At 26.7% G+C, this 18,350-nt stretch overlaps 3 protein-coding genes across 17 annotated transcripts in view; 1 reads left to right on the top strand and 2 right to left on the bottom strand.

Annotated features, from left to right (window-relative positions):
- Nucleotides 1-901: 901 nt before the first annotated feature.
- LOC107454165 (uncharacterized) lies at nucleotides 902-6,509 on the bottom strand. 6 transcript variants are annotated; one of them, XM_016071245.4, is made up of 2 exons: nucleotides 6,384-6,509; nucleotides 902-3,107 (listed from the first exon to the last, which is right to left on the bottom strand). In XM_016071245.4, the coding sequence occupies exon 2, from the start codon at nucleotides 3,014-3,016 to the stop codon at nucleotides 2,489-2,491; it is 528 nt and encodes a 175-aa protein (XP_015926731.1). In that variant the 5' UTR covers nucleotides 3,017-3,107; nucleotides 6,384-6,509; the 3' UTR covers nucleotides 902-2,488. The 6 variants fall into 6 exon arrangements, with proteins under 6 accessions (XP_015926731.1, XP_015926728.1, XP_015926729.1 ...); XM_016071242.4 differs by having other exon boundaries at nucleotides 6,308-6,418; XM_016071243.5 differs by lacking the exon at nucleotides 6,384-6,509 and adding an exon at nucleotides 6,035-6,335.
- On the top strand, nucleotides 6,447-14,294 carry LOC107454164 (ceramide-1-phosphate transfer protein). Its single transcript, XM_016071241.5, has 2 exons — nucleotides 6,447-6,937; nucleotides 10,997-14,294. The coding sequence occupies exons 1-2, from the start codon at nucleotides 6,777-6,779 to the stop codon at nucleotides 11,520-11,522; spliced, it is 687 nt and encodes a 228-aa protein (XP_015926727.1). The 5' UTR covers nucleotides 6,447-6,776; the 3' UTR covers nucleotides 11,523-14,294.
- A 1,441-nt stretch (nucleotides 14,295-15,735) lies between these two features.
- The window catches only part of LOC107454168 (uncharacterized), a 100,259-nt gene continuing 97,644 nt past the window's right edge, over nucleotides 15,736-18,350 (bottom strand). For all 10 annotated transcript variants that reach the window (XM_016071252.4, XM_087159494.1, XM_087159495.1 and 7 more), the window contains exons 7-8: nucleotides 18,070-18,122; nucleotides 15,736-15,918 (exon numbers count right to left, since the gene is read on the bottom strand). In XM_016071252.4, coding sequence (XP_015926738.3) covers nucleotides 15,816-15,918; nucleotides 18,070-18,122 — 156 coding nt within the window. In that variant the 3' untranslated portion in view covers nucleotides 15,736-15,815. The remainder of the gene's footprint in view (nucleotides 15,919-18,069; nucleotides 18,123-18,350) is intronic.

Genomic DNA, 18,350 nt, shown 5'->3' with positions numbered 1-18,350 from the left:
TGTTAATGATACTTTTTGCGTATTTAACCGTACCTCGAGAGCTTTTGAAATGAATTGAAAAATTTTTGCACACAATATAAAATTCAGTTGTCCAAAGATAATGCTATGCAAAAAACAAACTTTAGTAAATATTTATTATTGTTTTATTTAATAACAGCTGAAAAAAATTTTGAATTGTAGGGTATGCAATTTTTTACATCACTTTAAAGTATTTAATTTTACAAGTCAAAATACAAAATTTGAGTGAAATTGAATTTAAAAATCTTTTTATTTAATTTTATAATTGTGTTCAAAAATTTTTCAATTTGCTTTAAAAGTTCTTGAGATATGGTGAAATATGTGAAAAGTAAAATTAACTTTAAAGGGTTGAAAAGGCCGTAACTTTAAAGGGCCTGATCAAACTATGGGGACCATATTTCCAGACTGTGACTTATATTTTGGGGGTTATAAATCCGAATACGTAGAAAAAAGGTATGTTTGTTAAGAGACTGTACTTTTTTTTGCCCGATTTCATAACTTAAAATATGCTGGTCCTTTTTTTTTGGTGCACTGTACACCAGAAACATTAACAGAATATTGTATAATTTGGCCCATGAAAATAGCAATGAATAGGAATAATGTTTTAACTGAAAATATCAGAAATACTTGGTTGATACAGTGTGGAGCACATAGGAGAAAAAAAAATTAATTCAGTTTTAGAGGGCAATTTCTGTGCATCTGGATGCATTCCCGATATTTTTTTAGCAGAATTTATGACTTATATCTTTATCACTGCTATCCAAATAGTTACTGATTGTCTAAAATTGGAAGAAAAAAAAATTGACTTATGTTCAGAAATATACTGTAATTCAAACTTAAAAAAATTCATAATCTGAAGCTAAAGTGCAAAGACAACAAAGCGGAATAGAAAAAAAAATTTACTTAAATTTACAAGTCACAGTATACTAATAATTATATGAGTATAAATGGCAACTTTCTGTCTTCTTCAGCACCTTTACAAAAATATACTTGCCAGAAAAATTGTCTTTAAAATATACAATTTCAGTGAATATAACATATCACAGGAAATCACTGTTTTTTTTTTTCTTTTTTTCTTTACACAATTTGCAAATCTTGCTTAGACTAGCACCAAAGGCACACAGTGTTAACAGGAGCCCCGAAGTTAAGAAAAAAATAATAATAATAAACATCAAGCCTATAAGTTTCTGCTTGTTTTTAACAGATGTAAATATAAATTGATTCTTATCAAATGTAGAAGTATTAGTTACAAATACAATATCACATGGGAAAATATTTTAACAATTTAAAGCTGACTCTCGAAGTAACAGAATACATAGATGCTTTAAATTTTAAAACAGATCATGGCTACTAACATAATGAATTTCAAACAAGTAACTTTTTTTAGTACTTTTATGAATTTTGTTAAAGCGAGATTCAACAAAACTTCAATATAATTTAAGACTTGATTATGGAGAGATAAATTTTTAACTACAAAATGACTATACAATTTTATACATATATATATATATATTATATACACACATACAATAATTTTAAACAAAATTAGTAAATGTTCTTCATTTAATAACTTTGTTAACCTCAAATAAAATATAAAAGAAACATTCACTTAAGTTTTACTCATAAAAGCTGTAAAAAACATAATTTAACCAGTTTTATATCTTAAAAAAAAATCTAGTCATAGATAAATTATCTATTATTACTTATTTCTGCAACTTAACCCATATATCCCTAGCAGTTTAACAAAGAAAGAAACAAAAAACCAAAGCAATCTATAACACTTTTTTAAAAAATATTGTCCAAAATTAACTATTAGAGCTGAACAACACTAAAACATATCTTATTTTCAAGTAAAAATTAAAGTGCTTGGGATGTTTAAATTGTAAAACTTATATAAGTAAATTTTCAACAAATCCTACATACATTAATTCATACTTTCAAAAATCATACTTTTGAAATTTTACATACTTAAATAAAGAAAATATAAGACTAGAGTTGACAGTAAAAATAATGTTAACAAATATTATATCAAAAATTTCAATCAAAATATTAAGCATAACTTATTAGCTTAAAATTAATAATATTCTAAAACAAAAATAAAAAACACTTCTAATTAATAACAGGCACAAATCTATTGGAGGATCATAAAAAAAGATTAACTTTTATTGGTGCCAGTGATGTTTAGACTTACAGAAGTAATAAGCTATTAAATACCTTACCACAATTAAACATTTGGCAACTTTTTATAACGCTCCTCTAAAATGGAAAAGTACTAATAATGTTATTAACATCTTATGATCACGAGAGCCAATTAAACTGGAGACCAGACAAACTTTAACTGGAGATTAATCAAAAAACCAAACAAATAAAGAAAAAACATATCAAGCTAATAGAGAAGAGAAAGAAAGGGTTAAATACAAATGCAAAATGGGGCTCCAACCAATGCACCAAGTATTTAATTCGGTATAAATCAGCCTACTTTTGATCCTGCGTTTGATTGGACATACGTTGTGAGAGTTGAAAGTGCTGCTGTAGTAATAAGGGAATCTCGAAACCAGCATTTGGCATCTTCAACAGTTGATGTTGAAACTTCTTCTTCCAAACATTCTCCAGCCTCTTCTTCCTGACTTTCTTTTATGGCATATTGTGAGGTTGAGGTTGTACAAATCGAGGCCCCATTTACTTGCCAAGATTGTGCAACATTAGAATCAACGACCACTTCCTGCTCAACAACAACATATTCTTGAGGTTGAGAAACTAAGACTATCACATTATTCCCTAACCAATTTACACTATCAGAAGGAACATCAGCAACAAGAACAGAGTTGTCACATAAATTAATGGATTTATTGTCATCTTGGATCAAAACTATTTCTGAAGCAGGAACAGCTAACTGAACTTGAGTAAGGCCAATATTATTGGCATCCAAAACATAGGTCATTTGTCCTGATGGATTTACAGATAAAAATCTCGGGGCCATGTCAGTTGACATACCCATAATGTTTTATATCAACACAGTCCAAGTAAGGAGGTAGCGAACAGTGTCACTAAAAGGAGTTTTCAGCAGAGTTAGTAGAGTGATTGGAAATCTGCAAAGAAGTACAAGAGGGATAAATATATAATTGAATGCAAAATTAATTAGCATTAACTTAGCATTAATTCTAGCATTAACTTAATATTTAACAAAGATTATTATTATTTTTTGAATGAGTTTCACTTGATATAAAATGCAGGCAAAAATACAAAAAATCAAAATGAAAAAAATTAAGCATTAATAACATATCAGCCTAAGACCACTAAAATTTGACTAGGATCACCATAAAATAATTATCATGATTAAATATCAATGATTCTTAATGTTAAAGGTTAAAGTTGATTTCAGACATTTTTTCTTAACATTAAAGTTGATTCAGACAGTCGTAAAATACAGGAATCTACGTTAAAAAACAGGAGACTTAGAAGGTACTATAATATTTGATAAAAAAAATTTAAAAAATCATTAAAATACGAAACACATTGTATAACCTTAAATTGAGATGTGTGATTTTAAATCACGTGAACATGAATCACAATGTGTAATTTTATATTCGAGTACACGAAGTGTGATTTTAAATCATGCAGATGTCATTTTAAATTACATTTGCATAGGAAATTTGCATAAGAAAAAGCATAAAAACATTTTTTCTCCCACGGGAGTTAAAAAATAAGAATAACTTAATTGAGTTAAAAAGGTAAGATTTTCTTTCGTCAATTGAAAAAAGCTGGAGAAACACATCATGGACTCTGATGTATTCATCCGTGAAAGTCAAACGCAATGGCGCAAACACAGGAGAAGTATGACAGCGTGAAGCAGAGAAAAAATTATCAGTCACTGCCAGATTGGCCTGTGTGTTGGAATAAAGGTATTTTGATAGTTTTATTTTTTTTATAGTAATTAATTCCGCAAATGGTATTCACATATATTATACATATCTGCATATGAGTTAATATTGCTTCGATAATGCAAGCTCTGCTAAGTAGCAGATTTTGCAAATGTGAAGTACTTCACATTTGCTAAACAAACTGGCATATGATAGCTAGATGTGTGATTGGCAGAACATCTTATCTGTTATAGTAAAATTAATTCAAAATAAAAAAAAACCAATGCTTTATATCTTTAAAAATTCCCTTTATAAAAATTTATGCATTCAAAAAAAAAAATATAAAAAGTGGATGAAAGAAATGGGCTTTTTGTCATGTCACTTAATACAAAAAACCATTTTAAAACAAATTCAAACTAAAATAAAACCATTATAATATAAAATAAGATTCAATATTTATTTGGTATTATATTTCAGATATTTATATTTCTTGAATTATCAGAGGTTCTATGAATTTTAAATTTCTTTTTCATTTTTTTATCTGAAAAAATCACCTAAGTTACAAAAAATTACAAACAGTAAGCACCTTAAAAATTTATGCTTTCCAACACTTCTTAAATTTTTCATGTGGCAATCACACTGTATTAAAATATCAGAATACTGTATTAATTGTATTAAAATATTGGAACACATGGCTGTAACTGCCGAAAAAATGGTGGAAGAATAACTTGGATTGACGATTAAATACCACAGAAAATTGTATCAAAATGAGATTATTAAAAATTGTATAAAAAGCTTTTAATATGCGATTAACAACAGGTTGTGCACTCCTATTTTAAAGTTTTACCTCGTGGAATTCATAAGGCAAAAATCCTTTGGGAAAGACAAGACAATTGCTCTAAGTGCAGAGATATGGAAGTTACAAATACTAAATACAAACAATTATAGCTTAGCGTTATTCTTGGCATCGTTTTAAAAATGGTCGGCACTGAAATCAAGTAATACCGTAAAAAATTATAAAAAATAATAAATAAAATAAGCAGTGGTTTCCCGAAGGTAGTTATGAGGTATACCTTTCTGTGATGTTAATTTTAGTTTCTCTATTGATACAACTCAGGTGTCGTTAAAATTTAACTACTTCCTGGGCACAGATATAGATATGGAAGTCTTCGTTGTTGCATATTAAAACAAAAATTGATGATAGTTTAAAATCAGAGCCCATTTTTACATTTGTCGATTAGAGAATAAACGAATGCAGAAATTGACGTCAAAAGTGACGTCATTGGAAAACAAGAGAGCACCAAATATCATGGTAATCAGAAACAGTTTTAGCAAAGGAAAAACATCAATAAAACGCAGTTGTGAAATGAGACTATGATACTTCAACCTCTCTAACCGAACTTTGAACTGAAGTGAACAGTAGTTTTGTTAAGTTAAAAACATTCACGCACAAGTTGTTCACGAGATGTTGTTCATCTAAAAAACATATTTTTCTCACTCGCAATCGTCGGCGAGATATGCTTTTTTATGTTATGTATTAGTTCATTTTAATTACATTAAAATGTAATATTGGAGATGAATTATTATCTCATGTCTACTGCATAAAAGACAGGATTGGACTTCGTGTTCCGGTCTGAACCTGTAAAACCAAGGACCCAAATTCTATACTTCAACCCAAAATTTTTTTTATATAAAGCAATTACAAAATTACTGCGCGATATATTATGAATTCCTTTAAATTAAAATCAAAATTAACCAAATATACTTACAATAGCACAACATTTTATGAAATACTAAAAATCTTAACATGTATCCAAAATTTTCAAAATTAAAAGTTTTAATAATTAATTTAGTTATCATTAATGTTTTTATGATTAAGACAATCACTCAAATAAAATTTCACATGTACAAAGGTAGTAATTAGTTAGGTACTTAGAACAAGTTTATTTTTGTTAAAACGCAGTAAGTTAATTTTGTCAACACTTTGTCATGATGCAATTAATACACCCAAACAAAAACATATCATGCAGAAAAGAAATGGTTTATACTCAATTGATAATGTTATTTTCTTTACGATTTATTTTGAAATACGTCACAAGTGAGTTAAATCGCAGAATATTAAAGAGAATGAAAAATAAAATAAACAATTTTCTTACTGCTCACATATTTCACAAGAAATTACACAGCTATTCAAACAGAATATAATTCAAGCAATAAAAATATGCTCAGACAACTATCTAATAAATCTTTTAAATAACATTAGGGCAAAGGTTAATATTAGACAAATAAATAAACAAGATATAAACACGCATATAAAGAATCGATCATGGAAGACATTAAAATCGGAGTGAACATAAGTAGAGTAACGAAAAGATTTTTGTTCACATATTTTTAAATGTAAATTATTTTTTTAGAGTTTAAAGACCTACCTTTTAACACATAATAATTAAGTTATACAAAATAATAAATAGCAAATACAATGACGTAATAGCCACCTTTACCTACTTTCATTTCGCAAACACGACGTCAATTAAAAGTTGAAGTTGTAGTTATGATAATGAATTATGTAACTGAGCAAAATTTAATTTTCAAAGGGTTAAGGAAATTTCTGACATAGGTTACTTTTTTATAAATTACAGTAAATATAAGCAAGTAAACATAAAAAACTTAACCGAAAGAAAATATTAATGCTTAGGAAGGACTAATTTAGAACTGAAATGAACAAGCAGAAATGCTGAAAATCAATAAACAAAGGGCTTTGTCGCGAAGAGTTGAAAAATGTAGAAGTAGATTTATAACTTTCATTTGCTCTGTTAACTCTGTATAAATTAATTTTTGCAATATTTAGTTGCTCTAGACGAGACATTTTAACTTTCAAAACATTTTGCAATACTAAAAATGGCTGCAAACGTTGATTCTAATGAAATCAAAAAGTCTTCACCTGTATCACCAAACCAATTTGACATTCAATTAGTTTTTGATGCATTTTCCAAATGTTGCGAAGATGTTAATGCATTAAATATGGAACAGTACATCATTGCATTTAGAGAATTATACAGGTAATCATTCTTTAAATTCTTCTTGTGCATAAATTTATATATATATATGTTCTTGAATTACATTTATGCAGGTTTTATGCATTTGCTACTGCTTGTTTTGATCAAAAATGTTTAAGAATTCATTTTGTGAATAAATATCTTAATCTTAGACAAATTCTTTATTTCATTTGCTTAGATTTTCATCTCGAATAATAGGTGTAAGTACTTGATTATGATTTCGGTTATTACATAATTAATGCTAAATTTACTTTTTAATAATGAATCTGAAAATTATTCTCGAAGAATAAATAATCATACCTCCTGCTGACCAATCAGATTCTGTAAAATAAGCTCCATTTCATATTCAAATTCTACATTCAACTCAGAATGCAATAGTTCATTGGTAGCAATGAGAGTTTCATATTATAAGAAGTTCTTAAATTCAATTAGGCCCGCCCTGAAAGGAGGCTTTATAGTTGAAGAGGGGACTGATAATGTTCCTCAGTTGTAACCCCTTGCATCAAAATACATGTTACAGCTGGTTTTAAGTTAGTTATATGCTGTGTTTATTTTAGTGTACTGAAAGTCATATATTAAATCATCAGAAGTCACTTCACTTCACGACCTGAGCTATACAGATTGCACATCTTTGTTTTAAATAATTTCCATTCCTGTATTCTTTATTGATTTGTAAAAAAGTAATCTTGTATATTACAACAATAGTGAATTTGTTAATATGCATTACCTTTGATAATGAGGATAAAGAATTTTAGTTTTAGAATTTCAAAGATTTTCATAAAAATGCTAAGCTATTTTTTCTGAAATGTGTTTAATTTTATGAGTGGTTATGAAAAACATATTATATTTTGTTCTAGTTCTTGCAGACAGATTTTTCCTTTGGGAAGTAAAAAATTTTGGTTTTCTTTTTTGCAGAAATTTTCGAAAGATTTTATTTTTTCTGCAAAACTATATTCAAACGATGCCTTTCTCGCTCATCTGAGTGGAAAAAAATGCTTTTTCTATACATTGACACTTTGGTTACTTTAAATTAGTAACATATATATTTGTTACTATTAAAAGTAACTTGCAGAAAGATATTATTAGTACTAGAAAGGTATGTTACTGAAACCTAAAAAAATTCTGCCACAGAACAACTAGTATATTGGTTCAAAACTTCATATTAGTGAATAACAATACATTGGCTAAAGATTTAATTGAATCATAAAAGTGTAGTAGGTTTTTCAACTTGTACGTACTAAAAATGTAATTCGTAATAAATTATTGATAAAGCAACATTTCAACAGAATCTCAATTTTATTTTTTCAGATTTAATAAAGGTAAATTGTAAAAGGAATATTTACCATTTTTAGCTGATAGAAAAATTTTTTGACCAAAATATAATTAGCATTTATTGAATCAGAATTTTGCAATTTTTTTATGGATGATAATTTCATTTGCACTAAGTTTTATGAGGTTATATGTTAAGCATTTAAAGATGCAAGAGAAACTAAAGTATATGTATGAAATTTATATTATGTTTAATTAGAATAAATTCGATTCAAGTGCATTTAATACTAAATAGTGATGTAACGAATAGTGATGGGGCCGAATAGCCAAATACCGAATATTCGGTGGCCGAATACTTACTTTTTAAAAATTTCTTTTTTGATTGTAATTAAAGTAATTTTCAAATTAAAAAGGAAATAAATATTAACAAAATTGCTTTTTTAATCTTTGTATATTTAAAAAAATTTTAACAACTTGATTTATTTTTTGTAATAATTTAAATATCTTGATGCCAATAACAAGGCAATATGGCTTTTTTAAAGCTAAATAATTAATAATAGCATATTTTAGTTATAGTTGTACTTGTAATTTTTATGCTATTTTATTTAAGATAAGAACTCATTACTTACTACTGTTAAATGTATTCTTAACTTTCTTTTTTGTCAGAAATTAAGAACTTTTTAAAAAGTTTCACTTTTGAAATTTTAATTTTGTTATAAAATGATTTTCAAATTTTAAATTAAAAATTAAATAAATATTAACAAATTTGCTTTTTTAAACTTTCTATATTTTAAAAAAAATTTAACAACTTGATGTATTTTTTGTCCCCCTTGATGCCAACAATAAGGCTTTCACAAATCTAAATAATTAATAATAGCATATACTTCATTATTCGGCCGAATAACTTCAGTATTCGGCTAGGCCAAATACCGAATAGTGGCCGAATATTCGTAACATCCCTAATACTAAACTGCATTCTGTATACTTTAATTAGTTTTGAGGTTAACTCATGATCTAATTTATTTTTATTTTTTTAAAAATTATTTGTTTTGCTTAAAAATCTGATTTTCTGTAGTTGAAATATTTAAATTTATTAAGATTTAATTTTTCTTACTCAGCTTATGATCAATATTTTGAATTACAAATATGCAGATAGATGAAAAAGTTATTTCCTGAATTTCTTTGTACTTCTTCTGAAAAAAATAACTAAATGAAATTATTACTAAGGAAATTCAATTATTATGTTTTCGTTAAAATGGAGATTCCCTTTTTTTAACAGAAATTGAAATTTAATGAATAAAGCAATCTCTTTAGATCAACATTCAAATTTCTAAAATCCAAAGAGAAAATGAAGAAACATAGATGGAACGTGATGCACAACTTCACATAACTAGTCCCGTGAACTAATAACTGCTGTGGAGGCGCCACTGATCCAATCCTAAGAAAAACTTTCTTTCTTCTATTTTGTTCTGTAATGTACTCTACTGCAGGTTTTTAACTCTTTAATCGACTGAAAAAAGGGAGCCAATGTGTAAGTCAAAAATAAACTTTGTGGCCCGTTTAAAAGTTACATAAGCATTTTTTTGGCTACTATAGGATCCCTCTCTATTGTCAGCAAAAATGACTATAAAAATCACAACTCCTTCCTTTGTTACATAGAAATGTCTAAACACTCCTTTGTATTTCGAGTTAATTTTTATTGTAGTGTAACTGTTATTGTAGTGATAGTGAAGAAAATTCCAAATTACATAAAAAGAAATTTTATTAGGTTTTACCAAGTTGACTGGAAATCGATAAGAAAACTCAACCATTTTGACATTTGCATTTATATTATAAAGTTAGCATCACATTTCAGTAAATGCTCAATCACTGAATGGTCTTTGAGCATTGATAAATCAGAATAAGCTTTCTCTCAGGTTAACAAAAAAAAATTTCTATGCAAGAAGCTCTACTTTTCACTACAAGTGCCACAGTAGTACTTGAATGTTTTCTAAGAGGTCTACAAGAAACTATACTGTTTACTACAAGCATCACGGTAGTATTTGAATTTTGGGGTTAAATACAAATAACTTCACATAAAACAAAATTTTAAGTAAAAAATATGTTAGTTTAAAATAGTTTACAGAGGAGGTAAAAGATGTGATAGAAATAGATTTAAATTCTTTAACATGGTATAGAAAGATATTAAATTTGTTGAGTTGAGGTTATTCTACATTACAGAACAAGTCTTTCTTCATTATTTATATGCACGAACTACATTTTAATGAGTTTTAAAAATATTTTTACTTGAATAATCAAAACTAAAATGATATAACTGAAATATATTTGTTTAAATAACAAATTATTTTAAATACAGATAATGGAAAGTTATAATTTAAATCTTCTACTTTACTTTTAAATAAATTACTTAAAATCTTTTTTAAAAAAATTATTTTTATTTTGAACATCAAATAATAATTTAACATTACCTTCTATCATTATTTCTCTACATAAAGCCTTCAATATCAATGAAATCAGACTTTAAAAAAATCAAAATCTTCATATTTATACATCCTAAATGAAAAAATATTTTTGACTTAAATATGAATTTTTTGACTATTTTTGTTTAAAAAAAATCATTTGATTAAAATCCATGATTTAAAAAAAAAAAAAAATCCAGTAATTTTAATCTTGCTAATCCTGCAAGCTCGTATTAAATTCTGTATTATTAGCAAACTATTGATTTATTTTCATTCAAAAATCTATGTTATATACTTTAATATTAATCTAATTTTATCTCTTTATTTGTATTAGGTTTTTCATGCTCCTTGGTTCGGTTTTTGGTTTTGTAGCATCAGATATCATAAGTAAAGTAGACATCTTGGAACAGTACAGAAGTTCAGAAAATAAAAGTCAATACACTACAATTCAATCTATGATTGAATATGAAAGTTCTACAGGTATAACTGCAGATAACAGTAAGCCTTCTGGATCGAGAACCCTGTTGCGTCTTCATAGATCTCTTGAATTCATAATGTCTTTTATGTATGAATTTAGTGTAGCTAAAAATGATGAAAAGAGCTCAGCCATTGCTCAAAAGTGTTATAAAGAAACATTGTCTAAGCATCATCCTTGGCTTATACAAAAAGGTGCTGGCATAGCTATGTATACTTTGCCAGCAAGACAGCAATTTATAGAAAAAGTTTATGGTGGCCCATGTGAAGAAGAAATAATATTTTTTTATGGAAAGTTAATGGGTGACATAGCAGCTGTATCTAAAAAAGTTTATGAAGAAACACAAAAATTATATGAAGCTAATGGCCTTTTAAATCTACCTTGATGTTAATAATTTTTAGATATTAATTGTAGTGTAAATATTTTCTGTTAAAGTTACATATATTTTTGTACAATTTTTTTTAATATTATTTTAAATGCCATTAATAGTTTAAAGCAATTTTAAAGATATGTTTATATTTTTAGACTAAAAGCATTTTTGCTGTATTCTGTTACGTTTGTTTGAGCCGATAGACCTATACAATTTACTCATTTGATCAGAACTAAAAGCTATAATGCACAAATATAGAATAAATTGTTTTTAAAAAGGATTACTTTTTAAAGTTTCGTATTTACACTGAAATAAAAACGTGTGGACTTTATTATTTAACTTAGAGTATTTTGTGTGAGTTTTAATTATTAAACTTGAGGCATTTCTGTGAAAATTGTAAGATGTACAATAATTTTGAAGCTAAATAAAATATATGTGTCACTCAGATAAAAATTTGGGTTTGTAAGCTGAGCCTTCATAATTATTTTTATCAATAAAGCGACCCTTATCTTTCTTTTTAAACGGACCCTTCACAAATTATTTCATTTCACAAAATATTTACCTAATATTTCACAAAACTTCTCTTTTTAAAAAAAACGTTATGACATTTATAATTTTTGAAGTATAACTCCTTGAAAGGCATAGTGTGTGTGTGTTTTTTCTCTTCTTTTTCACCATAATTTTAAGTCCACAAATTTTACAAACAATGAGCAGATTTTCAAAAATTTATATAAAAACTTGTTTTTTTTTCTAAAAATCTAGAATAATTACAATATATCACTAACTTGTTGACTCATTTTTAACAGAAGCCTTAACCAGCTTTTTTCTCAAACACTTTTCAAAACATTTTTATGCATTTATGATTATTAAAAATAGTTTTTTAAAATGCATATTCATCCAAAGACGGACAGTTCACCAAACTTTTCTGTTACAAAAACCATGCTATTACATTTTAAATTCACAATTTTAAAACTAAAACTCTTTGAAAGTGTGTTTACCATATGGGGGAAACTTATTTCCCCCATATTGTACACACTTAAAAAAAAAAGTTCGACTATATATATACCTTTTCTTGCTCCATGATAGCTCCCTAAAATGTTTCCAATAAAAAGAGTAATGTTTTTTTTTTCTTTTCTTTATGTGTGTTTTACAATCGCTCAATGCGATACTATGATCTGATATTTTTAAAAAGATGAGTTTACTATTACGGAAAAAAAATCATATTTAATACATATTTAGGTATGTTTTTTAATTTTACAAAAAAAAAATGCATTTTTGGTGTTAAGTCGACATAGTATAAATAGTGGGTAATTGGTTATTGATTTGTTTTGTTTTAATGTTTTTCAGTCTTATATGTTAGTGAGTAATGAATATTAATTTATTATAAAATTATTAAAAAAGACAGAAAAACAATATGGTCAACGGTAACTATTCCCTAAGAGTATTTGGATTCCAATATTTAAAAGGGTTGAACATTTAAGAGGTTTCTTGTTGTTTTTGTTTCTAATGACACTTGGACAAGCCAGCCATTGACAGTCAGGAAGGTGCGTCTTTCTTTTGTCAAGAGAGCGACACTAGAGTGAAAGTACATCTTAGTTCAGAATCCCAAGGATTGATGGCAACATCGCTCATTCAAAGCTTTAAGGCAAATCATATGAAAATAATTTTTTAAAGTATTCATTATATCTTTGATATATGAGAAAATATTAATAATTTGCAAAGGTAAGTTGCGTAATTTTTTCCTTTTACTCAACTTCACTAACAGAAAGTCAACATTAATCAAATTAGGATTATAAATTTATAAAAAGTAATGTGATTCAATACTTGTTAAAGATCAGCAGACAACCTTTTGATAGTCCTTTAGAAATTGTAAATTATTTCTTGTTGTTATAAATATACAGTGAAACCTCTTGGGAGCAACCCCTTTCGGTTCCACAGTAAAATGGTCATTATTGGAGGTTTGGGGTTACCTCCATTGACTTTAAAATGTTATCGAAGGTACATGCTTTTTCAAAAGAGATTTTAATTTTGCCCAGTGTCTTTTTTTAGGTGCGGAAATGCCACTTTTGTTGGCGTCGTGAATACCGGATAGATGAATAAAATTTAGCGTCAATAAAAATTTATCCCTACTGATATAATCATGTGTAAAAACAAATTTACGATTTAGAAATGATAGAACTATTTTAAATAAATAAACAAATATATCTTTTTGTTTTGGATTGCATTTATTTTTGTATTATAACAATTAGTTAGCTTTAAGATATGAAGAGGTTTATTTATTTGAGATGATTATTTTTTTCTTAGTTAACTCGGTTGACTACAACGTGATCTCTCAGAGATCGTCAAAAAGACCCATCTATATAAGAACAAATAGATATGAATTTACTTATTTGTATTGTTAATATTTTTCGTTTTCTAATTCCACCTTTGCCGTATTTGGAGCAAAGGTTTGCCTTGTCGCTGGTAGAGGTTTTGATGGCCTCTCCTAAAGGTTTTCTTCAACGCAAAGTCTACGGAAACAATTCTTCACCTCCCAAAAGTGGTCGTAAATAGAGGCGGTCTTTCCCGGAGATTTTACTGTATATAAAACTAACTAAATAATGTCCATTTATAAAGTCTGTTGTAAGACTTTCATAAATATAAGTAGTATGTCACAAATGAAATGTGTGATTCACTATGAGAAAGATTTCATTATATTTTTTATTTTTGTACTTCTATAGAATTGAAAATATAAATATTATGTATTTATTGACCTAAGCATTAAAGTCTTGTTTTAAAGCTTTGCAAGTTTGTCTTATAAGATTGATAAAGTTATTAAGGTAATTAAGTTCCTGATTTAGTATTGCAGTTTTACACCAACCTAAAAACACAAATTGCTAAAATGACATAAGTATTAACTTTAATTAATCTTGTTACAATTTTTATATAAATTAATAAATTGTAATATTATAATATTTATTTTTTAAAAAAATAGGTTTTACAGTATCTGAGGATTTTGTCTTGTGGAAGTAGAAAAAAAATTTACTTAGCATCTTTGCTGGATAGCTTAGCACTGTTGTGTATACTTATTTTGACCAAAAGGTTCTTGTGTACAAATGGAAATAATGCCTAAACTGTTGGAAAATCACCATCCAATATTTATTAGTTGATGGCTATTTATGAGAAAATAATACGGATTATAAATTCTAGTTTAAGTCATTGTGTTTTAACCACACTAGGAACAATAATAAAAATAAAAATAATTTTATTTGTAAGATAATCAAACACAGTATTGCTATTAATTTATAAATCATAAAAACAACATTATTGTACATTTTTTCCTCTAAATAATTACTATATTTTTTATAAATCATTGGTTGTGCTCCTAAGCACTTTAGTTTGTATTCTTTTTACTCTGCAAACAGATTCTCATTTCTTTAGTACATAAACACATTATTCGGTAAATGTTTAGTCTATTTGGAAAAGAAGAGATTTTACTTAAGACTAGCGTATCTTCTTGACGATTTTTATTTAAAATTATCAATTTATTATACTGCTTTAAAAGCCAAATTAAAATAAATCTATGTGTGAAATATTGATTATTGTAAAATACTTGTGTAAACCCATTTCTGAATTAATAACATAAATAATATCAAAAAGAGACGCACACTTACAGTTGCTTAGATTTTTAAATCTGGCAGGAAGGTTATTCTCTTTATCTTCACATTACATTATAAATTAGGAATTCTACAAACTAAGGCACAAGTTGTTTTGTAGAAAAAAGACATGAAAAATTACATGATTTTAAGGGATGTGTTTGACAATTAGTTACTGACTAGCAATACTTAAGAAAGACTTACAATACTTATAGAAAAAATTAATTTTATACCACATATATTTAGTTTAAAAAAAAGTTTTATTATGATTTTTTTAGTAATTTTCTGTGATAATAACATTAAATAAGCTTATATGAGGGCCTTATTTGAATAGTGATCCAACTCAAATTTATTTTGAGGCACACAGTCTAATGAGTCTATGTTTTTTTTTTCTTTTTTCTATCTTATCTGATTTGTGGAAAATATTGTTAGGTAGTTGAAATAAGCTTCAGATGTACTAGTTTTAAAATGCGATTAAAATTACCTGTAAACATGTGCAAGTGGGGCTATTTCCCACTTTTTTTTCTTATAATATATGAATTATCAGACCATTCAAATAGCACCTATCTTTCAAATGATTTTGTTAAATAACCTTTTTTTTAAAAATATTTATTTCTCTCTTTATTATAATAAGTAATTGACAATAAAAAGATTACAAAATAAAAACTTAAAATTAAGAGAAAAATAATTTCGAAAACATTTTATCATGAGAATTTTGTAAAACTTCTACAATAGGATACGTAATGCAAGCTTCATCCCATGGCAACTGCCAATACCTACATTTAAAAAAAATAATAATAAGTAATTGGGAGAACAAATGTGCTGATTCTTTACAATAAAGAGCTTATTATGACAAAATAGCAATTGTATGATATACACATATATTTATCTATATATATTGCCTATATACTACGTATTGAAATTTCGATTACAATTAAAAGTCCCTTTAATTACAATGATTATTATTGATATAAATGACAATACTAATATAAAAATCTGTAATTAAATAAAAATTCAAGGTTTATAGCTCAATTTAATAAATTTCATTATTATTTTCTTCTGTTTCATACCTAAGATTTGACTTTAAAAGCTAGATTTTTATCAAAAATGTTATGCAAAATAAAACAATACACAAAATTGCATTTAACCAAAAAAGGATATACGAAAAACAAGTTAGTTATATTTGATAGTAACAAAAATAAATAAGCAAGAATATTTAGAATTCTAGAGAAAAAAAACAGAATGTCTTAAATTCTAATCTAGTGATCAAGTACCAAGTTTCTAAAAAGCAATTCTTAATGGTTTGAGGGACTAACTTTAAATATGCTACTTATAGTGAAACTTAGATAACTGGAAGTGTTATCTGAAGCTAAATTACTTCGAGTTATCAAAAAATAGACTAATACGAAAGAAGGATGGATAAAAAAGGTTATCTTGGAGGGTTTTTTTTTATCACACTTTGGTCTATAGGATGAAGTTTCGATGTCATGTTGAGTGCAAAGAAGATAAGCTTGATGGGTTGCAAATTTTGAGTCATTTTAGATGGGCTGGACAACTGTTAATGAATAATGAAACATTTATTTTTTTCGCACTGGAATTTGCTGTCAAGTTTTAATAACAATTGTTCAATAATTATTCTGGTCATCCATATTTTTAAGCTTTAGTTGTTATAAATCAGTGCTAAAATTACTCCACCGAAAAGAGCAGCAAACAAAACAACTTCGAAAAAGCAGAAACTAAAATTCTTCAACAAAATATTTCTTAGAATGTCACAACTGCTTATGGTCAAAGATTACTTATAATCTATTAATATCCAGAACTCTGTGCACAATTTCTCACACCTCACAAAAAAAAGAGAGAATAAACATCATTATAACCCCATGACAACAATTGACGGAAAATATATATAAGAAAGCAGAATGAAACCAGTCACTGAAAGCTATTGCAACAATATTGGATAAAAAGAGCAAAGATCCTTTATCTTTCTTATCTTCTGAATTTTTCAATGTAACAAAACAAAAAATTAATACTTAATCGTGTTTCTCTTTTTTATTTTTTTAATACATTTCTCACATTAATAATACTGAGGCGAAATTTAGATAAGCTATCCTCCCAAAGTTGTTTCTTTCATAAACCTGAGCTGCTAGTTGAGAACTGTTTTAGAATTTATGCAAAATTCATTATAGGAAATTTTTATAGGTTGTAAATGTTTTTGTTTTTCTTAAAAAAATTTGACTTATAGATTGGAATTGATGTTTGGGAAACAAAAGTTTCCTTGAAAAATCGAAAAAGTCGACTTATCGAACTTTAAGTAATGGGGAAAAAAATCAATGTTGAAACTAGAACTTTCATCAATGTTTTAAAAATAATTCGTATTATCTAAAGTTTGAGCTTAAAGCATTTGACAGTAATTTTTGTGTAAGATATCGCAATACAAAAGTGTTTTTTCTAGATTTATATTCTTAGCCCTAAAAATGCAAAGGTAACTGCAATCTGAAAAAATATGGTCCTAATAACTTAAACAACTTATTTTTAACTTTGCTTTCTTATCTCTGAAATTATTTATCAAAAACAATTCACACACAATTATAAAATTTAAATGTCCAAAAATAATTCTACATAATATTTTTTTTAATAATTATTTCGTTTAATAATCAAAACTTTAAGGAATACGAATTTCAGATTGAAGCTTCTCCTATTTTTAGGACTAAGAATCTACATGTAAGTTGATGCAAAAAATTTATGATTTTATGTCTGATTATGTAAATCAAAATAAGGTAAGCACAAATTAATTAAAGTTAAACCCCACAAACCATATGATTATATTGTAGTACATGACAATCTGATTGTTAGATCAAAAGTTACGTAGGTGATTAATTTTTTTTATTTTGCACACTGTACGAAAATTTTCAAAAAGTTTTAAATACCTTGAAAGAATGTCATCTAAGCTGTTCATTATGCAATGCTGCCAATTTTGTGCCTATGATAATACATAATAATTATTTTTTTATTCAATGAAATAAATTACAAGAAAAATATGATGTTTAAGGAAAATATATTTAGACAGATATTGAAAGCTTATGAATAGAATTACATTACAAAAAAAAAAGAGAAAGAAATACAAAAAAAGGAACATTGTTTGGTGCAAGTTATACCTAACTGTAGAGCAGTTTTTTTAACATAGAAATTTTTGATTGTTATAAGTGTA

The sequence above is a fragment of the Parasteatoda tepidariorum genome, chromosome 3, assembly GCF_982258835.1.
Source record: "Parasteatoda tepidariorum strain Cologne lab strain chromosome 3, Ptep-v5.0, whole genome shotgun sequence".
Classification (NCBI taxonomy): Eukaryota; Metazoa; Arthropoda; class Arachnida; order Araneae; family Theridiidae; genus Parasteatoda; species Parasteatoda tepidariorum.
Note: the sequence above shows the minus strand (reverse complement) of the source record. Positions and strands in the feature narration are given on the sequence as shown.

Excerpts from the sequence above, each read along its gene's own strand:
- LOC107454165 (XM_016071245.4), bottom strand. The coding sequence starts at position 3,016 with ATGGGTATGTCAACTGACATGGCCCCGAGATTTTTATCTGTAAATCCA.
- LOC107454164 (XM_016071241.5), top strand. The coding sequence starts at position 6,777 with ATGGCTGCAAACGTTGATTCTAATGAAATCAAAAAGTCTTCACCTGTA. Across the intron at positions 6,938-10,996 it reads GCATTTAGAGAATTATACAG|GTTTTTCATGCTCCTTGGTT; the intron begins GTAATCATTCTT and ends TATTTGTATTAG.